The sequence below is a fragment of the Esox lucius genome, chromosome 9 (genome assembly GCF_011004845.1).
Source record: "Esox lucius isolate fEsoLuc1 chromosome 9, fEsoLuc1.pri, whole genome shotgun sequence".
NCBI lineage: Eukaryota > Metazoa > Chordata > Actinopteri > Esociformes > Esocidae > Esox > Esox lucius.
In genome coordinates this window covers 6556829-6578893 of record NC_047577.1, presented here as the reverse complement: position 1 = coordinate 6578893, position 22065 = coordinate 6556829, and the positions used below count along the sequence as shown (strand labels likewise).

General features: G+C 46.9%; 4 protein-coding genes across 5 annotated transcripts; 2 read left to right on the top strand and 2 right to left on the bottom strand.

Moving 5' to 3' along the window:
* Window positions 1-475: 475 nt before the first annotated feature.
* Window positions 476-4111, top strand: pgam1b (phosphoglycerate mutase 1b). The gene is made up of 4 exons (XM_010865548.5): window positions 476-918; window positions 2099-2373; window positions 2468-2648; window positions 3020-4111. Exons 1-4 carry the CDS (start codon window positions 780-782, stop codon window positions 3187-3189), a joined length of 765 nt encoding a protein of 254 aa, XP_010863850.1. The 5' UTR covers window positions 476-779; the 3' UTR covers window positions 3190-4111.
* A 96-nt stretch (window positions 4112-4207) lies between these two features.
* Window positions 4208-8762, top strand: exosc1 (exosome component 1). The gene is made up of 8 exons (XM_010865546.5): window positions 4208-4377; window positions 5169-5284; window positions 5615-5689; window positions 6634-6722; window positions 6899-6932; window positions 7158-7208; window positions 7499-7583; window positions 7877-8762. Exons 1-8 carry the CDS (start codon window positions 4350-4352, stop codon window positions 7981-7983), a joined length of 585 nt encoding a protein of 194 aa, XP_010863848.1. The 5' UTR covers window positions 4208-4349; the 3' UTR covers window positions 7984-8762.
* A 533-nt stretch (window positions 8763-9295) lies between these two features.
* Window positions 9296-14211, bottom strand: knop1 (lysine-rich nucleolar protein 1). Its single transcript, XM_013135200.3, has 7 exons — window positions 14197-14211; window positions 13740-13817; window positions 13508-13576; window positions 11747-13195; window positions 11336-11407; window positions 10469-10537; window positions 9296-10312 (listed from the first exon to the last, which is right to left on the bottom strand). The coding sequence occupies exons 4-7, from the start codon at window positions 13166-13168 to the stop codon at window positions 9998-10000; spliced, it is 1878 nt and encodes a 625-aa protein (XP_012990654.2). The 5' UTR covers window positions 13169-13195; window positions 13508-13576; window positions 13740-13817; window positions 14197-14211; the 3' UTR covers window positions 9296-9997.
* Window positions 14212-15364: 1153 nt separating this feature from the next.
* On the bottom strand, window positions 15365-20238 carry gprc5bb (G protein-coupled receptor, class C, group 5, member Bb). 2 transcript variants are annotated; one of them, XM_010865544.4, is made up of 4 exons: window positions 19330-20238; window positions 17620-18709; window positions 17367-17473; window positions 15365-17256 (listed from the first exon to the last, which is right to left on the bottom strand). In XM_010865544.4, exons 2-4 carry the CDS (start codon window positions 18707-18709, stop codon window positions 17212-17214), a joined length of 1242 nt encoding a protein of 413 aa, XP_010863846.1. In that variant the 5' UTR covers window positions 19330-20238; the 3' UTR covers window positions 15365-17211. The 2 variants fall into 2 exon arrangements, with proteins under 2 accessions (XP_010863846.1, XP_010863847.1); XM_010865545.4 differs by having other exon boundaries at window positions 19860-20238.
* Between the last annotated feature and the right edge of the window lie 1827 nt (window positions 20239-22065).

Sequence of the window (22065 nt, the reverse complement as noted above, 5' to 3'; positions counted from 1 at the left end):
TGGGTGGCCAATACTATAATGATGAGCAACATAACATAATCACAGGCTTTACACACTGTCATTATTTAGTTTATACGTAACACATTCCCTTTGGGTTATTATATTATGGCAACATCGTCATTGTGAGTAAAAGGCTGACAATCTGTGCTATTCTGTTCACCAAGCACACAGAGATGGTTTGAAACCTCTGGGCCAAAATGCCAGTTCAGCAGAACACTGCCACTGACACATCTATTCTTTTTAACATAGTCATGTCGGTGCGATTTTCAGCTCCTTACTGATGACCCGGGAGAACCGGTGAGACTTTCAACTTAATTGGCTACTCCTTACTGAGGATTAAGTTGGTCCCACCCACTTGACTACATTAAATTATGGATGCCTTTAATGGCGAGTCCATGATCTCACAGACTCCATGAAGACTCCTACAGATGCGTCCTCTAACATTCTTCACAATTGTCGCTGGTTGACATGCGCGTGTACGCTTGGTTCGCTTCCTCGGCGCCGCAAGCTACAAAGATTCTGATTGGTCAGTAACGACAGGAAGCAGGAGAGCTCGGCATTTATAGAGGTGCTGTCAAGTTCACAACAGCAAACCTTGGTCATCTCTCGCATTGTCATCTCGAACCGAATTCAGCTAAGGTCGCGTCCTAACCTGAGGGAGAACGAAGTAGACAGCCACGAGATTGCTGCGGATTTTGTCCCCGCATTTAAAAAGAAGCTATTTGCTCCTAAATTCCCAGAGATATAGCGGTGGACGAGTCGCAAATCTAAGAAAAGGTATGGCTGCGTACAAATTGGTTCTGATCCGTCATGGAGAGAGCTGCTGGAATCAAGAAAATCGCTTCTGTGGATGGTTCGACGCAGACCTAAGTGAGACCGGTGAGCAAGAGGCGAAGAGAGGAGGCCAGGCTCTGAAAGGTGACCGCCGGTCTATATTGTTACACAGTATAATGATAATCTCTCTCTCTCTCTCTGGTCCTTAGATTAACGGGGCAGGAAGGGCCACGGAGACCTGGTTATGCAATGCGCGGCTTGGGGGAAATAGACCTCAATGTGCCACTGGCGCTGCGGCATTATCTGACATTAATAGCCTGTGTATGAAATGCACCCTATGGCTTACAGGTCCAAAGTAGGCGGGCGTTTAGCTCTGACTGGTCGAACGGGACCTTTGGAAGATAGGCCCTGTGCCCTGTACCCTATGACCTTCTCCCTATGACCTTCTCCCTGACACGCCCAGTATTGAAAATCATTGGTTTTATTGGGGAGTATCAAGCACGAGTCGAATAAGGAATTGTCATTGTTTGTGTTATACTGTGTATGCCCATTGAGAATGAGGGGTGTGCTTTAATGGGACCTTTAACCTTTGATAAGGTTGCTTTAACGTGAATGTGGCTGAGACACCGGGATTACCAAATCTTTCCATGGGCTCTTCAGTTAGACCTTGTTCCAGCAACTACGCATTCTGTTTTGGGTGGAATAAATGTGCCTGTCGTGGAAATGATCTCCCGGGTCGCATGCACTGTGACAAATCGACACGTGTGACTAGTCTGACTGGGAGACATTAGGCTGGGCGACATGGCTCTGGCCGGGTGTGACTGCAGAGCCACTTGGACTGTCGCAGTCCAAGTGGCTGCATACGTTAATTCGGCATACGTTAATTCAGCATATATACCAGCTGTAGTCCTGTTTGCGGAGGATCCGGTGATGTAAGGAAGCTGGTTCTGCATTATGTAGGTTAATTTTGCTCTGTGTCAGACATCAGGGGGGAGTGAAAACAGAACTGCACTGAAATGAGTTGGTTTAACCACCAACGTACTATCCTTCACTTAACATCCAGAACCTTCCTTCACTTAACATCCAGAACCTTCCTTCTCTTAACATCCAGAACCTTCCTTCTCTTAACATCCAGAACCTTCCTTCTCTTAACATCCAGAACCTTCCTTCACTTAACATCCAGAACCTTCCTTCACTTAACATCCAGGGTTAAAGGTCTCTGTGTAGCGGCTCTCCTTGCCGGAGATTCCGTGTGGGATGCACACAAACGCGCTCACTCTGTCAACCTCTCCTACTGCCTCCTCTCTCTGGCTCCTTCGCTCAGACGCCGGCTACGAGTTTGACGTGTGCTACACCTCCGTCCTGAAGAGGGCCATCCGCACCCTGTGGCTGGTGCTGGATGGCATCGACCAGATGTGGCTCCCCGTCCACCGCACCTGGCGCCTGAACGAGCGCCACTACGGCGGCCTGACCGGGCTGAACAAGGCGGAGACGGCCGAGAAGCACGGCGAGGCCCAGGTGAAGATCTGGAGGCGGAGCTATGACACCCCGCCGCCTCCTATGGAGGAGGACCATGACTTCTACAACAACATTACCAAGGTGAGGGCGGGGTCTGCGCACGCCTCAACGTTATAATCACAAGAGCGCGCCCTGTACCGCTTTGCAGCGATAACCAGCACGGTATTTCCTGCAGGACCGTCGCTATGGGGACCTGTCGGAGGACGAGCTGCCGTCCTGCGAGAGTCTGAAGGACACCATCGCCCGGGCCCTGCCCTTCTGGAACGACGAGATCGTCCCACAGATCAAGGACGGGAAGAGGGTTCTCATCGCTGCCCATGGCAACAGCCTCCGAGGAATCGTGAAACACTTGGAGGGTAAGTAATCATTGGGCGGGGCGGGGGGCCCTAAGAGTAGGTAACTGGGTTAAAAGGAGAGTCTGAATGTGAGGCAGTCTTTTGGGCCGGTTTTACCAAATGAATCCATCTGGATTTCATCCGTCCCTCGTTCAGGATTAAACGCATGGGAATAGAATGACACGAACAGACAAGTCATTGTCACCTGAGCTGGGACGCCTGTTCTTTGATTGTATCCAATAGGTGGAATCCAGAAAGATCACGGTACAAAAGGTCACAAAGTGAGCTTGGTTTAAAGCATGTTCACTCATGCCACTCGTGTGTTGATGTGACACTAGGGTTTACGGTCACGTTTTTGTGCCCCTGTATAATTCCACCTGATTGTTCTCTAGGTATGTCGGAGGAGGCCATCATGGAGTTGAACCTCCCCACTGGAATCCCCATCCTGTACGAGCTGGATAAGAACTTGAAGCCCGTGGCGCCCATGCAGTTCCTGGGAGACGAGGAGACCGTGAAGAAGGCAATGGAGGCTGTGGCGGCCCAGGGCAAGGCCAAGAAATAGACCCGTTGCCCCCCCCCCCCCCCCCCGTGTACGAGAGCAGTCCGCGCGGCAAGAGTCAATCTCACATCCACCGTGGATAGCACACGGTCACACATACACAGACGGTGAACCACAGACATCTCCTTGCAATATAAGTGGAATTGATAGGCGTTTGCTTCCTGCACATGTTCCCTCAGCATTGACATTGTATCAGTATTATAACAGGCATCAATGGGCACAGATAATCACAATAGGAGTTGACAAAAACACACTGGATACGGCCCAGCTACTATTTAAAGGATCCAAGAACACACTGGATAGGGACCAGAAAGTAGTTAAAGTCTACAAAAACACACTGGATAGTAACCAGCTAATATTTACAGTATACAAAAACCCCACTGGATGGGAACCAGCTAGTATTTAAAGTCTACAAAAACACATTGCACCAGATAATAATGTATTTCTCTAAAAGGGGAAATTTGCATCTTGATGAATTGACTATTATCCATGACAAAAAAGTGGGTGCCAAGATGTATAAATTCCACCAAACAAATTGTTTTTGTTTTAAAGAAATGTATAAACTCGAGGGGCTTATTTTAATTCAGCATATTTTGACTAATGTTTTTGCAAGTAAAACATTTTGATTTGAGGAATAAACGCGCCCCTTGGTTGATGCAGCGCTATAGTCGTTGCAGCTCTATGGTAACGGTTACTATTGCTGAAAATGGCCGGTTAACGCGATCTTTTCTGTGAAATGTCATCCTCATTCAAGAGTTCCTACTCCCTTTCTTATTTTAACGGTATGCTGTTGACTTCTGCTTATTGTTCCGTGTTAAATAAATTAAAGTTGAATGTTATTATTTATGAGCCAACATAAATGAGTGCAACTTTTGTATTCTTTTAGTTGAGGTGGCAGAGTTGATTAAATGTATTCTGGACTGTTGTTCCCTGTGACATCTCTGTGATTCCCGTCCGTAGACGTCTTCCTCCTGGACACCATGGCAAAGGCAGTGCAATTTAGATAATTCCAGTTTGTGAGGTGACTTTTGCTGCGTTAGCAAGCCACAACAAATATGGCGTAACATTATAGCCTTACTAGACTTCCGCATGATTGACCAATAGGACAACAGCCTTAGCTCTCGCCACAACCAATCGACTCGTGTTCGTCTCTTCTTGAAAACATGTCTCCCATGAAGCTGTGTGTTCCAGGTGAGTGTGAGATTACAAACATTTAAAGGGAGATGTTAGCTATATTTTTGATATTTGAGATCATTGGGCTAATGCGTTAAAAAAATATATATAATATGTCGCCGTTTCTTTTGAAGTGATGTTGTTCTTTATAGCTTTTTAGTACGGGAAACTGCGTGCTGTGTCACCACCATGCTCGCTTAACTTACAGTACAGTCTATTCGCTACAAACAGTACTTAGCCACACATTTAATTAGTTCAAAACTTCGTTAGCAGGCGTGCAACATACTTTAAATGTAACGTGAATACGCTTACTGAATTCACCCAGTGCTTTGTTTGTACAAGTTTACTAGTTACGTCTTGCGATCTAGAGCTAGGCTAGCGATGTTGACTTACACTTTTCAAGTTAGTCAAAAAACATTTTTTAAAGTGCCCTGCCCACGCCCTCTGGACGTGTGAACCGGAGCGCTCTAGTTCCAAGCATTCCATGTGTGCTGTGACCGACTGTTCCCCGAAGACATTGTCAAATTCAATGTCAACACCATGTCAAATAAAATGGCAGTGATTCATTTAGAAAGTGGTTGTCAACAGTTGGTCTTGAACTGGGATGAGACACAATACGATTTTGGTATTTTAGATTTTTAGATGACCATATTAATACAGGAAATTTAATCTGCAAAATATTTTGTGCCATGTTTTTTTTTTTCAGTCGGATTATATTCTGTTGGAAATGTCACCAGTTGAATTTTAATAAATTCTCAGCAGTAAACCTGTGTTTCCCTCTCTGTGTGTGTGTGTGTCCATCCGTCCAGGCGACAGGCTGTGCAGCACAGATGATTGTATCCCCGGTACTGGGGTGTATCTACGACATGGCTACATCTACTCTTCACTAGCCGGATATATACTCCGGAAGAATGAGGGAGAGGAGGTGAGAGGGGAGGTGGGGAGAGGAGAGACACGTGTGTTCCAAGCGCACTGGTGTTTATCTACCAGCATCGAAGGAGGGAGGAGCTGAGGCATGTTAGAGAGGGAGGAGAAAGGGAAGGGCTGCGAGGGAGAGATGTTGAGAAGGAAAACGAGGGCGGGAGGAGAGCGAGGGTGTGGCAGTGGTGTTGACATGGGTTGTATGGGCACGGCTGTGACTCATGTCTTTTTTGCATACCGTTCATAGAAGACAACAATGTAGGAAGTACACAGCACTGCAGTGGCAAACACCTGAATATTACTGTGTGTGTGTGTGTGTGCGTGTCCCCTGAAGCTCCCAGTGATCTCTGTGGTGAGGGAAACGGAGACACAGCTACTGCCAGACGTTGGCGCGATAGTCACCTGTAAGGTAAGATGTAGAATGCGCTTGATTTCCGGATGTTTCCGCCAGCCTGGCATCTTGTGTCGTGCTCATCATCAACTATGCCTTGTTCCAGTGTCACGTCGCTGTCTCAGTTTGAGGGGGGGAAAAGTCGAATGAAATATAACACATGATAGATGTGGATGTGCAACCTGGATGATAGATGTGGATGTGCAACCTGGATGATAGATGTGGATGTGCAACCTGGATGATAGATGTGGATGTGCAACCTGGATGATAGATGTGGATGCGTAACCTGGATGATAGATGTGGATGCGTAACCTGGATGATAGATGTGGATGCGTAACCTGGATGATAGATGTGGATGCGTGTGGACGTGTAACCTGGATGATAGATGTGGATGCGTAACCTGGATGATAGATGTGGATGCGTAACCTGGATGTTAGATGTGGATGCGTAACCTGGATGTTAGATGTGGATGCGTAACCTGGATGTTAGATGTGGATGTGTAACCTGGATGATAGATGTGGATGCGTGTGGATGTGTAACCTGGATGATAGATGTGGATGTGTAACCTGGATGATAGATGTGGATGTGCAACCTGGATGATAGATGTGGATGTGCAACCTGGATGATAGATGTGGATGCGTAACCTGGATGTTAGATGTGGATGCGTAACCTGGGTGATAGATGTGGATGCGTAACCTGGGTGATAGATGTGGATGCGTAACCTGGATGTTAGATGTGGATGCGTAACCTGGATGTTAGATGTTGATGCGTAACCTGGATGTTAGATGTTGATGCGTAACCTGGATGATTGATGTGGATGCGTAACCTGGATGATAGATGTGGATGCGTAACCTGGATGATAGATGTGGATGCGTAACCTGGATGTTAGATGTGGATGCGTAACCTGGATGATAGATGTGGATGCGTGTGGATGTGTAACCTGTGCCGTGTCTTCGGTGTAGGTGACCAGTATCAACTCCAGATTTGCCAAAGTCCATATCCTCTACGTTGGTTCTACACCGCTAAAGGACCGCTTCAGAGGAACCATCCGGTAACCAGGCTAGACATTTTACGCGGTTGTTAAATGGTTTGACCAACCGTGGTTAGGCAATTCAAATATTAGTAACGGTTTAAAAACCTTGAATATGTATAACTTCTCGCCTATACCACGACTAACCATGGGTGTGTAGCGAAACTCCACCTCCTCTAACATGCCTACGCCCACAGGAAGGAAGACGTACGAGCAACTGAAAAAGACAGGGTAGGTTTAAGCAAATGTTCTTCCCCATGTTTTGGTGAACCGGCCACTGTCTGTCTGGCATGTGTGTATTGGTTTAATTCCAGACCCCTGGAACTTTTGGCCTTTTTCTTTCAGTCAGTGTTGTAATTCCCGTATTGTAAGTTATTGTTATTCAGGAACTGGCGTTCATTCTTATTATTGAAGTTTATTAGGGTTAGAGACGCATTGACCTTTACTCTGTTCCAGGTTGAGACGTATAAAAGCTTCCGTCCGGGTGACATCGTCCTGGCTAAAGTTGTATCCTTACACTAACAACCGTGTCACAGTTCACTAGTGGGTTGGCTGTCGTGAAGTGTTGCTTTTGCCGTTGCTTTATACCTCTTATCCGTCCAGATCTGGGTCCTCATTGATAATTGGCTTACACACATTACTAAACAAGGTCCCTGAGGGGGCCTCTGGCAGAATGGACTCTTCGGGAAATGTTTTCAAATCGCCTTGTGTCCCAAACTCTGGTCAATGGACTGGTCAATTTCTGACTTGTTCTGTTCAAACAAATGTGGTTGCCCTTTGACCTCCTGACCCTCCAGATCTCCCTGGGAGACGTCCAGTCCAACTACCTGCTGACGACAGCGGAGAATGAGCTGGGCGTGGTGGTGGCCCACAGTGAAGCAGGTGAGTCTTCCGCAGAGGAGTTGGTCAACGTCCTTGCGTTTTATCAACCTGGGTGGAAACTGCAGTTGTGCAGTCAAGGGTTAAACTCAGCCACGGGGAAACGGTACGTTTCACATTTGACCCGGGAATCTAGAGATGCAGAAAATATGAGGTTTAATTGTTTTGCTCAAGGATGAAATTACACATTTCAAGTTCCTTATCAGACACTTGAACGGTTAGAAACCGTTAGGCCCGGTTGGGGGAGCTCTGTTACAAAGTCCATGTCACCCACGCTGCCCCCCCCCTCCTCACAGGAGCCCAGATGGTGCCAGTCAGCTGGTGTGAGATGCAGTGCCCCCGGACACACGCCAAGGAGTTCCGCAAAGTGGCCCGGGTGCAACCGGAGTACCTGCTGGCGTGATGGCCGCCGGCTCGCGCCCCTCAAGCCCATCCCCCCCCCCCCCGTTGTTTTCCAGCGAGGAACACACAGCTTCCTGGACCCGTGCCTCACACAAGGACGGATTCACGTTGATGTGTACTTTGATTATAAAGGACAAGTGTTGTCGAGTACAGCCTGGGAAGGCTTTCGTTCCAACCCAAGCACTACGACGTTCAATTCAATTGATCACCGGGGCCTTGATTGGCCGAATCAGTCTTGTTAGCGCTGGGCTGGAATTAATCCTGCCCCCGCTGTAGATCCTGGATCCATTCTGATCCGATTCCCCAGTAACCCAGATGTGTTCTGATCCCGTACCCTGTAACCCAGTAGTGTTTTGGTATGTGTTTTCTGTTGTCAAGGTGCTAGCATATCTGATAGCAGTCCTGTCCGGTTAAACAAATGAGTGCACACTTTAGGGACAAGGGTATAGGAACTACCCTGAGCTCTATGGTAACGGATACAGTTACCATACATGTCCTGCCCTAAACTATTCTCCAGTGTGTAGGGCTCGATTTGGGACAAAGCCATAGACGGCTGACACAAACCCGAGTGCTGGGTTTCAGATTGGCATCTTCAAGACTCATACATCCACATTGTCCCTTTCTGCACTGACTGAAAGAAATGTGTGTGTGGTCCCCCCCATTTTTCAGGCATTGTTTCTCCCATCTTAGTATTTGTACACCGTTACTTGGGTTTGTTTCTGAACTTTCTGAAGCAGAGGGCCATGTTTAAAGGGTGAAATAAAGTGAGTACCAAAGCCGTCCTGTCTCTGCCATGTGTTCCACTAGATGGGAGTATTTTCTCCTCTCTTGTTGGTGAGGAGTTCGTACTGCAGCAATACAATATGAGTAACCACACGAGGTGGCTGCATGCCGACAAGAAGTGGAGTTTTAAGCCTACTGATCCTTGCCAGCTGTATAAAAGCTGGAGTGCCTACAAAGTTAAACGCGCTGCAGGATCCGTTACCTAGCCAGCTTATTTGCCAACATTTTTGAAAGTTAGGATCGACAGGGGAATGGCAAGTTGGATCGAGTGTAACTTCATTAGGATTACCTAATTGTCAGTATTCTCTTGCCAACTCTGTGATCTTACCTCCATTATTAACGAAAAGTGTGAGAAGTCTAGGTTCTAGTGTGGAACAAGGGAAGACAACTTCAGGATCTTTCCTCGGTTTTAGACCACCAAAAGGGACGTTCCTTACTAATCATCTCCCAATTCATCCAAGTTCATATGAATAAAAACATGCAGAAACAGTACCAATTGACGGTAATAGCAGTTAGATGCACTCGTGCAGTTGATTTATAGACTTGGGTGTGTTCATTTTATTAGGAACCTCTTAACAGCAGCCGAAGGGCTCTCTGGGGTCTGAACAAATCAAAACGGATACCTTGTGAAATACACATTACACACAAAAACAGTAGAACAGCACACGGCAGAGACAACTGCCCTGTGGCACACCTTAATCTGCCAGACAGAAGTCAACCAGTCCAAGGAAGTGCACCGACAATATGGCCATCATTTGCAGTAGCAGAGAACAACGTTTTTCCATCCTTCAGATGGTCGTGAGGCAGCAGGTGTCCCTAGGGACCATTCATGAACGCTAGTGTCCAGGACAGCAAATGTGTAGGCCACTTCTCTCTGCATGACAGGGAGACAGGACCTTTGATAGACACATATGTATATTCTCACACAATCATACAGACCCAGGTCCTTTCTGGCCACAGAGTAAGTTAGGAGGCATCCCTACATTCCAATTATAGAGTCTGTGTGGACACACGTTAACATTAAAAGCCCCAGCTATTTTAATGTCATCATGGGGTATGGCTTCCGACTGAATCCTTCCTGGATGGATCAGCCAATGGAGTTAAAACTCCCAGCCAGTTGACTGGGCTCATCAGGAAGTATGACGTTAAGTCCCACCCACTATCATAGACATAGATGACTTTATTGGCGACGTCCGTACAGTAACAGGCCCCCAACTTATTCAAGTCCTCCATCAGTCATCGAAGCGTACCGATCGAGTTGCATTGATGTCTATTGAGAACTTTTTATTGGACGGTGCTGAAAACCCAAGTCCCGCGCCCCGGCCGGTAAAGTCCATGCGGCGCGACTGGGCACGCTCAAACTCTCCCAGAAGCTTCTGCTGCAAGCTCTGCTGTCCGTCTTTTGTCAGGGCCATGTTGGCCCGCCCGGCCATCCCACCGCTCGCTCCCATTGGCTGCCCGCCCTTCTTGAAGCCGCCCATCAACCGCAGGAACTTATTCTGTTGGTCGGAACTGTCGAACTGGGCGGTGCCCCACTGGCCTAAACCCTAAAGGGGGGCAGGGAACAGTCATGCTTGTTCAATGGTTTAAAGTGTTGCAGCGTTATAAAAACACCCTCCAGAAAACAGTGGCATCCGGTCCCCCCTGAAAACAGGATGTTGGACTTAAGGTCTGGGGTAGTGGGTGCCATATTTGGTACTGACCGATGCTACTTTGGGTTGGACTGGGTCGGACTCTGCATCGATCTCTTTCTGCAGAGCCAGACGTCTCGCCTGTGGAATAGAAAACCCAGGTATTTTAATGTCAGAATGACCTCGTACAAAGTCCATGGTACAGCATACTGTAAATGTGTGGTGATTCTCTGTGCCCGGGGGGGGGTGACCCTGATCCATTTGGCCACCGAGGTTAAACAGAGATGTCAAGGGAGCATTGATTGGGAGATAACTGGTTCTAGCATGGACATCTTTAATTCAGTCAACTGGTTGGGACTGCCAACTTATATCCCTCAATATTCTGTTGGGAACAGGCCGATCCCATTTGATAAGATGGTTGGCAGTGTGATACAGAGATACTACCTCTTGTCTACAGTTGGGTACTTCTACTCTGTGAATGGTTGCCCAGGAACAGATTAAGCCCGGTCCTGGGCCGAACACTATGCTCCATGGAAACACTCAACTCTCTTCACATTCGCCCGCTCATACAATGTTTTTATTCTACTGCAATTTGGTATTTTTCCCTTTCTCTTTGTAAAGCACTCTAAATTGCTTCCATGTATGAATTGTGCTCTATAAATAAACTTGCTTACTTTCAATGGGCCAACGACTCATCGTGTCTGAAACCTCTTCTACAGACAATGCATCACTCAGACATCTAGTGTAGACCTTTCATACTGGTGTCATTATGCATTTTTCAATGGTTCTTTAATGAATGCATTTCAAACATAACAGATGCTGAAACAACACTGGTTAATTCATGCCCCCCCCCCCCCCCAAGAAGAAACTGACGCTGGAACTTGGATTAGTGGACAGGACAGAGGGTCTTCGTCATTTATTGGTTCTTTAGTGATCTACCTGATCAATGTTGATCTCGTCTGTGTTTCCCTTGGTCTCTGACAGGAAGACAACATCCTTCTGTGGTTTGGTCTGAAGCAGAACAACAAGGAAGTCATAAATACAAAGGTTCAAATCTGTACATTTCTCAAAATTGCTGGGATTTCCAGAAATCCTGGTTGGAGGAATCCTTATTCCCTGCTGATTCCCGGGACCCTTCCAACCAGGTTTCCAGGAAAGCCAGGGAGTTTTGGAAAAAGTAACGGTTATTCTCTGTTGATTACTATCAGCCGATTGATTGACACGACTTGGCCGTTGATTACCTAATGTGTTAACATCAGTATGGACATACTGTGGGGATACAGGAGTCCTGTGAAGATCAGTCGGTAGAGCCCAGGCATTTGCAATGCTAGTGTTTAGGGTTCAACTCACCACCTGGTCTTCAGGGTCACAGTGCTCGACCTTTATCTTTTTCCGCTTCTCCTTGGCCCGAATCTCTCCTCTCTCGTTCCCTTTCCTCAGAGGGATGCTCTGCTGCATCTCTGTCTTGACCTCAGAAGAGCCCTTTTTTAACCCTATCTTAGCTTTCTTGCCATTTGCCACAGACATCGTTCCCTCGCTCTCTCCATCCTCAGCTTGTTCCTCACCTTTCGGGTGAACCTTTTTCTTTTTCTTGTTTTTCGGCTTCTCTTCCTCCTCGATCTCATCCTCAGATGGTGCAGAAGCCTTCCTTTTTTCTTTCTTCCCTGCCTTCTTGTTGTCCCTCGCGTCCTCTGTTCCTCCCGTCTCCAAGTCTGTGCAGTTGGACTTGGGTCTCTTCTTGTTGTCTTTCTCTACAGTTACCGTAGCCTTGGCAACTGCCAATTTTTCCTTCTTTTTCAATGCTACTTCTTCCTCCTCCTCTCTGTTCTCAGGGGCCACTCTCTTTTCCTTCTTCACCGCCACCCTTTTCTCTGTCTCTCTGTTTTCAGGGGCCACTTTCTTTTTCTTCTTCTTCTTGATAATCACCACCTCCTTTTCTGCCTCTCCATTCTCAATGGCCACCCTCTTCTTTTCCTTCTTTGTCACCCCCAGCTTTTTCTCTGCCTCTGTGTTTTCAGGGGCCACTTTCTTTTTCTTCTTCTTTATAATCACCACCTCCTTCTCTGTCTCTCCATTCTTAGTGGCCACTCTCTTTTCCTTCTTAATCAACCCCACAGTTTTCGCTGCCTCTTTGTTCTCATGGGCCACTTTCTTCTTTTTCTTCTTTATAGTTACCACCTCTTTCTCTGCCTCTCCATCCTCAGAGGTCAATCTCATCTTTTTCTTTTTTGGTATCTCCCCAACTATTTCCTCCTGAATATCCCCTGTAGGTTCAGCATCTATAGGGATGTTCTTTTTAATTTTGACTTTTTTTTCCTCTACCTCGGCCTGAGCCACGGTCATCTTTCCCTTCTTTTTCCGGCCCATCTTGGCCTCACCCTTCTCCCCTGGCTCGATAATACTGACCTCCGTCTCTTCTGCCTTACAGCTGTGCTTCTTTTTCTTGGGTCTTCCATTATCTTCATCGCCTTTCTTCTTGTTGTTCTGCTTCTTCTGGAAGCTTCCTCCATCACTGTCGTTTGTCTCCGCTGTATTCAGACTACGGGTGTCCATCAATGACCCCAGTGACTTATTTTCAGTTCCTTTCTTGTGCTCTTCTTCCACTGCATTTTCTCCATCCACACTGGAATCCGTTTCGTTATCTACCGCAGTCTCTGCTTTGATTTTCTTTTTCTTCTTCTTCACTCCTTTGTCACTCCCCTTGTTAATTGAGGTGTTCGCTACAGTATGTTCTTCTTTCTTCACAATGCCATTCTTCTTCATGGTAACCATCCTCTTGACGTCAGTATCTGCTCGGACCTTCTGAGAGAAACAAACAACCCACAATAACTTGGCTGCCTGAAGGACATAGTTATTCTGACCGAAATTTGGCCTTTAGTTTTAAAATGGCATTGATTGCATCTTAGATGCATTTCACAGGGCATCCTAAATGAACATCACATTGGAAGAATCCTAAACGAGCATCACATTCATGCATCCTAAATGGCACTCTATTCTCTTTAGCCCAGCGCTTTTGGTTTTGTTAAAGTAGTGCATCAATGAGAGAAGGAGGATGCCATTTGGGACGCTGGCCAGAGTGTTTTTTGCAGCAAGACAAAGCCTGATACGAACCAGTGATCTGACAGAGACAGTGGGCAGGGACTCCTCGTCGATCTCCTTTTGTAGGGCCAGACGTTGAGCCTATAGTGTCGCACACGGAGGGAGTATGTTACTGTCTGTCGTGACTTTTCATTGCAGGATAGGAGAATAACCGTAGCAGCCAGGTTACGGTTAACAAAAAAGGGCAAGGGGCCGACGAATTACTACTTTCTGATTTGAAGTATACAGTGGTGAAGTAATCTACCTTATCAATAAAGATATTTGCGACGTTGTTGTATCCTCTCTTCTCGGACACAAACACCACTTCGTCAATGGATGCCGTCTGCAAGGATTAGATAACATGCATAGGATGCCATGGACGCATAAAAACATTGTCTATTTGACAATGAAGCTAGTGAACTTGTTACCAAATCAACCAGATCATTACAAGTCCTAGGTACATTAGTTGTGCTGCTTGACCATTTGTACAATATGCCAAACCGCTCTGGATTAGAACGTCTACTCAATTAATTATACACAAAATCCTGTGGGCAGAAATTGACCACATTACGACAGATTTACTTCAGTTTTTCAGAGATTATGTAAATGTAGCTAGCACCTATCAATTGGATTGTGGTCACGTTTAGCATAAAGGGAGTTAGTTCTAGCTATGCCAAATAACCGTCGATAACAAAAACATTTCACAACAATTTGCTACTTACTTGAATTACTACCTGAACGTGTCATGATCATTCAACAATCACAAATAACAAAATTACAGTTTACTTACTTTGAAAACTCACGTGGAAACGTTCAAGCGTTGCTTCTTAACCCGGAAATACAATTTGATAATCTTCCTTAGCGAATCGTGTTCATGCGATCCTAGCAACAAATTAGCGTCATGCTGGCAACATTAGAGATTCCGTAGCAACAATAAGACTTCTGGTTTTCGGATTTTGCCTTGTGTTTTAACACCCACTTTTTATCGAAATTACTCTTAAATATGAGCATATTTGAATTGTTGTCAATGTTTTGAGAGGTACATGTTTTCAAACAATTAATAACCTCAATTTATCTCAGTTTTTAGGTAATTCGTTGGTGTCTTTTATTTAGGAAATTTTCAGATTTCCGTGACCCGGAAGTGTTTCTTTAATGTTGCTCACAAGACGCAGATCATATATCAGTTCATCCCACAGGTGATTTGCTTACAGTTGGAGTACGAATTAGAGTTAAAGTGAGGAAACGTTTCGGGTGTTTAAGTTTAAGGCTATTATGGGTTAGCGAAAATAGAAGAGAAAGACAGCACTTTATTGATGTACTGTATATTTTCCTAAACATGTTGAGGTACAACTCATGTACATTTTTCCATTCTAATTCTACTGCCGCACGACTCCCAAATTTTAGTCTACATGCTGTAAATTCACGTAGTAGTCATTTTGCATATTCCGAGAGAATCTGGAGCGATTAGAAAGTCACATCAAAGTATTTTTCGTCCACTAAAATTATGGACGAAAGAGATGTCGTATGTAGCAGAATTTGGTATGTGGGCGGTCTGTCATGGAATCAAGATTGCCTCCAACCAACAACAGAGGGCGTCAGGGAGCTGTATTCTAGCTCATACCGTTCGTACGGGCAAATTGTACCCTATTTTCAATACAAGGTTCTGGTTGAAAGTAGTGCACTATTGGGGGAAAGAGTGCGATTTAGGACTGCTCCCACAAATCCTATAGCTTAGTTTTAGGTCACAATCGTCCCGTACCAAAGATAGAAGGGCTAAGCCTACATTAAGAAGGTTCAGAACATCTTCTGTTTGAAATCTGGACAACAAGGTTTCTGAAATATGTAATGGTTTAAAAACCCAAACAACCTGCAATTTCAGATAGAATCAAATAAAACTTTCAAAAACTTTAATTGGGATTTTTTTTTGTGTGTGCTTCAAACATTGCATGCTACAAAACCTACAAATACCTTAACAATTAAACAGTTTTAGTCAGAAAGTCTGTTTACAGTTACAGGAAATCCTTGCAAATAGTTTAACCCACAAAGACAACATTTATGTTTATGAAGTTAGCGAGATCATTGTGTTTAAAAGACAACCAAGCAAGCCCAAAACCAAAAGTTGTTACTAGCTTATACAAAGGACTCCCTTGACCGGTCACAGTAAAGCCACAACATTAAAAGTCCCCCCTATCAGTTCCCCTAAATGGTTTAGTCCAGAGCACCGGAGTAACAGGCAGCAAATTAGTCCCACCCAGGACCGGGGGTCACGTGTTCAGAGATAAGAGCACGCAGAGAGCAACAAAAGTCTGTGGGAACTATATAGTACCAGGTGCACACATGCCATACACCAATATATATTTTGACATTAAATAACACTGATATTGCACTCTTGGGTAAAAAGAAAACCCTCCAAAAAGTATTACAGCCAGCGATTTAAAAAAAAATATTGATCTCACAGAACCACAAAAGATACAGTACTCATTTTTGTGACACCAATATTCAATTTTAACGACATAACATTCGTCATGGAAATATTTCACCTGGACGTTATGTCGCGAAAGTAGCGACGGGCAGGGATGACCTTTACGAAGTGTCGTGATTACAACAACTCTAATAGACCCAAAACACACCCTCAGCACGGAAGCATAAAAAAAATACAGCGTCCACGGCTATTTAAATAGTGATAATCATCGATCTGGAGCGAAGCCCGTGGGCTGAGTCTTGAGCGTCACCCAAGAACCTTAGGCCTTGGTCAGTAGTGGAGCATTGATTGCCAAGCACGGGGCTGTTTGAGATCCCAGCACTCAGTCGGTAGAGAACATGAGTGGGCAGGCAAGGCTGGAGAACAGGGTGGATGGATGTAATTTACATATTGCAAATACTGTTTGTGTGCCAAGTGGCACCCCTGTTCCCTACTGAGGTGTGTTACCTGTGACCCAGACTGTCAGCCACTCTGGTCAAAAGTAGTGTACTTTGTAGGTAATAGTGTGCAGTTTGGTTGACTTCCCTGTCTCCCCCCCGCTGCTTCATAAAGGCTTTCATCCTGTCTAGAGCAACAAAACACAAGAGCTAAAAATATACATATTGAGAACACTGTTCTCTAAGCGTTGACAGTTGTCGTAATCGTTTTGATTGGGGACTGGGGAAACTTCTGGTAACTTTCCCAATATTTCCCTGGAATTTTGTGGGATACAGTCCAGGCTGCGGAGTTTAGCTCAGACAATATCTCATCCCTTGTCTCTCAAGGGTCAAAGTGCATACAATGTTAAGATGACAATTGTGAGGTCAACTTGTGCAGTGCTCGGTTCTACGATACAAGGTTAAGAAAACTCTTTGCCCCGTTGTTCAACAAGGAACCAGCTGTCACATTTTGATTTGACTAGAAGAGTGAATGGTATCAGCACAAAAACAGAGAAAAAATAAACACTAATTTCGGTCAGAGACCTTCATCGGGCACTTATTATGCCTGACCAATGTCTCTGATTTGAACGTTGCATTTTGTTAAGTCTATAACGCTTGCCACCAGTAACAGTGTGCAAAGAATATTATTTTCGTTTTTTACCGGAACAATTACACGTGAAACGATGTCTTAACCTTGTATTGTTTAACCTAGGTGCAGTGTTTTCACTCCCGTCCTGAGATGAGGTAGAGACATTGGCGGGGTTCTGAAGATCACAGAGCATTCCGGAACCATAGAATGCGATTACGTTGTGGAGGCAGGTTCCAAAGTTCCAGTCTCACCAGAGCTGTCTACCTGTGTAGTGGACTGGTGCAGTGGGCATCTGTGACAGACAAACGAGTGGTTAGTCTGTGTGTGTTTGTGTGTGTGTGTGTGTGTGTGTGTGTGTGAGAGAGAGAGAGAAAGAAAGGTGGAGAAATGAAAGTCACTGACCGTTCCTCCGTTCATAACCAAGGCCATCTCAGTGGGCTGGTACATGTGACCTCTAAAGGGGACTCCCGGACGTATCCCTCCGTTATGGAATGACCCACCTCTAAGTGCTAAGACAGGCAGCGAGTGTGCAAACACTAATTAGAGGCGTGTTACTAGCCAGGTTCAGTGTAAAATCATAATATTTTTCTGTGGATAATCCTTAAAATGTGTGTACACGAAAACTTGCGCGCACACGCGCACACACACAGTTTACCTGCACTGTGTTCCTCGATGGAGTAGGCCTGGTTCTCTGTGTAAGGTCCACGCGTGATTGTCATATCCTGTTGAAAGCAGGGTGGCGGGGGCTGGCTGGTATCGAAATAGTCGTGCTGGCTGGGGGCCGGTGGGTCCCTCAGACACAGGTGGGCTTCTGGGATAGCGTGGAACAGCAGGAGGACCCAGCCTTGGGCCACCAGGGCCACCGCCGACACCGGCTCGTCCCATTCCTGGCGCCGGGCTCCGCCCCCCGACCGCGCCCTCCTCAGTGCTGCGTCGCCGTGGAGATACAACACAAGCCAGGCGGCCCACAGCAGCAGCGAGACCAAGCAGGCCAGGAAGAGCCACACGCCGTTGCACCTCCAACGGCGCTCGCATCCCCCGTCGCTCCCCTCCTCGTCCTCGCCCCCGTCGCCCCCGCACAGCACCACGCCCAGGGAGAGGCCGAGCGCGGCCACTAGCAGCCCCAGGGCGTAGCTGCACACCAGGGCGAAGTCCAGTGGCGGGTAGTCGCAGGCCCTGTGGCTCTCCCTCACCACGCTCAGCAGCAGCCACTCTCCGGAGACGATCCCCTGGACCAGGGCGAGGGCCCCGGCGAGCACGGCCAGGGCGCCCCCTTTGGGGCTGGACTTCCCGGACACCAGCCTCTTGAGACGCACCGCTTGGGCCAGCAGGCAGGAGAAGCAGAGGGCGAACAGGGGGCCCCAGAGGACCCGGCGGACCACACACACGGCCTCCGTTCGCGCCACCATGAAGGCGAGGGACAGGGAGAACAGAGCCAGGAGGGAGGCCAGCAGGAGGAGAAGAGGCCCCAGGCCGGAGCGTCGATCCGGGTCAAGGACAGTGCGGCGTTTGGCTAGGAGTACCACAAACAGGACCAGGGAGGTTATGGCTCCTCCACAGGCCACGGCCTCCAACACCACCGTCCAGACGGACTCGAGGTCACACAGGGCACGGTACAGGGGGTCCACGTTGGTTCCGCAACCCCGGGGAGGGGGAGGCGCCTTGCCGGGGTCGATGATGTCATCCTGGGAGCGGCCACAGCCAATCAGAGAGAGGAGGAAGAAGAGGACAGGGCTGAGGGCCATCTGAAAGGGAAGAACACAAGAAGGAAGGAGAGCGAGAGATGGAGTGAAGGAGAATGTCGTTTTTTAAATCGTGTTTGTCTCCTGCTGTCACTTTCCCAGCTGGTATGTCGTCCTGTGCAGAAGCAGAAGAGATTGTGGAATTTGTTTCTTCCAGAGGAATCTGACGGTTCCTTTTACATCTTTCATTTGATAAATAAATAATTATTATGTAATGTCTTTTCTCTGACACACACATGCATATAAACACGCAGACACACACAGCCATTTCTCTGGACCTCTCAGCAACCCACTCAGTCTGTAGCAACCAGGTCCACGGTTCCCTTAGTAACGTGAGGCAGCATGGGTTGGCCTACTTAAAACTGATTTCTCACAACACGCTGAGTGACAAGTACGACTGGCCTACACACACGCGCACGCGCACATACAATAAAGACAAAAGTAAATTATAGTAATTAAGGCTAGGGTAGCATAAGTAGCAAAAAGTTTGATGGCGCGATTGATGGGACATATAGGGCCTAATAAAAAGTTGCAAATAAGCAGTGAAAATAATTAATAATTAAAATATTATTAATATTTCTATCCATCGTAGGCGAAATATTTTCAGATAACGGTTAACTCACCTCGGAAGTCTCGTTAGTGTTTTTCGTTAGCTCACTTGGTAACTTTCAAGAAGGCAAGCTGTACTCCCACATAACATATGTCCAAAATCATAACAGTTTAATTGCGACCGTTTTAATTTGACTATGTTAGCAGGCTTATTCACTGTCTCAATTTGTTGGGGACGACCGCGAGGTGACGAACATTATCTCTGGTCGACGCGCGCAATGCACATAGCCGATCGCACGCACACCTTTTAATTATTGCAGACTTTATTAAAATAATGCATTTTCACAGACTGTTCCGTTTGTATTCCATCCCGTCTGTTCCCCGATGGTATTCCGAACTGTGGCGGACGGAGTTATGCCCATTACATTCACTACGGTCTGGCGTCATCTTTCCTGCGCGTTTGTGATGTTTTCCCACGGTATCATGTATATCACGTTGTTTTGGCAATGAACCAGCTCGCTTTAAGGATCCAAGTAACTGTCAAATGCGCTTCACTCCCACACACACAGCCGATACAACAAATATATGAAAAGTGCTCTCTCACTATCACTTTCAATCACCCGGAGTCTCTTTCTCTGCATCCACTGTAAATTTGCGGGGGATGTTAACAGCCACTCAGTTGCAGGCAGCGGTCGGCTTGAGGCGCACACACGCAACGCTGCAATTCTGTTGGCTGGAGCAGCTTCCTGCTCCCTGGCAGCCTGCGCGTGATACCGTGCTGCTTGTCCCCTCTGCGGAGTTCAGCGAAGCCAAGCATTCCAAAATGTCTATCATTTTCAAAATGCAATAACACAGTTTTAGATTCACATACAAGCGCATTTACAAATATGAGACATGCTTTCCACAGGAGCAGCCCACGCGTTTCGCCGTGAGATAAATTAAATCAACCAATTAGCCAGGAATAATCCATCCCAATCAGAGTAGGTTTCAAGGGCAGTGGAAGAGTATGTTAGCCATGGAGTTGAGGACAGTGGGTGGGGGTGGGAGGTGGAGTGGTTCTTAACACAGGTGGATGTCAGGTCCACGTGGTGGCTGTCTCCTTAGTTTAGCTAGTGGCCCAACATGGCACCTCATCCCCTAGGTAGTGCCCTACATCCCATAGACCCCTGGTCATAAGTAGTGCACTATATCCCATAGACCCCTGGTCAAAAGTAGTGCACTATATCCCATAGACCCTTGGTCAAAAGTAGTGCCCTACATCCCATAGACCCCTGGTCAAAAGTAGTGCACTATATCCCATAGACCCCTGGTCAAAAGTAGTGCCCTACATCCCATAGACCCCTGGTCAAAAGTAGTGCCCTACATCCCATAGACCCCTGGTCAAAAGTAGTGCACTATATCCCATAGACCCCTGGTCAAACGTAGCGTGTAGGGAACTATGTTGGGAATAACCACCAACCCAGCAGTGTAAAGCCACGACTCAGCCTGCTCCTCACTCCTCCCCAACACTCCTGTGGGAGCCCGCAGGCATTCTCTGAGGACCACGATTCTTCAAGCCAGGATGGATGAGCAAACATTGCTGAAGTAGAGACACTGGAATTACAGCACAACTGAGTCCGTTATTTGCAGACACTCATTCAGAGAGTGCAAAACTAATTTGAGCTGTTTTGTGAATGCCCCATGGATTTTTTAGCCACAACTCTGTTGTAAGGTTTCCGAAACTGACTGACTGATGCTCTATTACAGTCTAACACAATCATCAGTTGGGGATGCTGTACAGACAGACAGATACACAGGGAGACAGACAGATAGGCAGAGAGACAGACAGGCAAGCAGATAGACATTGATCCTTACTAACTGGATTATTCAACAGAGAGTGCAGTAGAGTTCTTAATTGATGATAATGTAGGTAATGTAGGCTAAGCATAGAACGCTCCTATAATCATCTCCAGTAGCGGTCACGAAACATACACTCACACACACACACACACACACACACACACACACACACACACACACACACACACACACACACACACACACACACACACACACACACACACACACACACACACACACACACACAGCTTCAGCCGTGCAGATCAGTGTGCCTAAAAATGTCTTCACTAGCGCGGCAAGGCACAGTGGGGGATCCTCCCCGAAATGGCCCACGATCCTCTTAATGAGCCACTACATTGGACCCGGGCCGGTGGGGTCAGGGTCAGAGGGCGCACCCTGGTCAAACGGAGCGCACCGGTAATAGGGCGCCGTTCGGGACACCGACCACGACGGCCAGTGAGGGGCGGGGCTCCATGGCGCGTGTGGATGAGGACGGCGTGGCTTTGTGCTGCACTGAAGGGCCTCTGACAAACCAAAAGCCTTGTGAGGCTCCTTCGACGTCTTGGAGAGTCTCGCCAGTGGGCTGCGCTGTCGTAACGCGGCGATACCCTGGAAAACTGTTTATGGCAATATCGCGCAGAGCGTCGACGCCGGGGGGAGAGCTGATGAGCAGTGAGCGACGAGCCCTGTAGGTCGAAGGTCATTGGAGTAATTCTGACCTGTGGAGTTTTCACAACCGAACATTTGTCTTTCTGACACACTTTGGGTATAGTTTTTTCTGTGTTATATGCAAAGTAGTCAATCAATAATTAATCAGTATTTTAAAAAAAAAGCACCAGCAAAACCCTGTGGAACGTGTGAGTGTGTATTAGTCTGTGTGCGAGTGTCTGTTAGTCTGCGAATGAGTGTGTGTTAGTCTGTGTGAGTGTGTGTTTTTCAGTATGTGTGTGTGTGTAGTCTGTGTGTGTGTG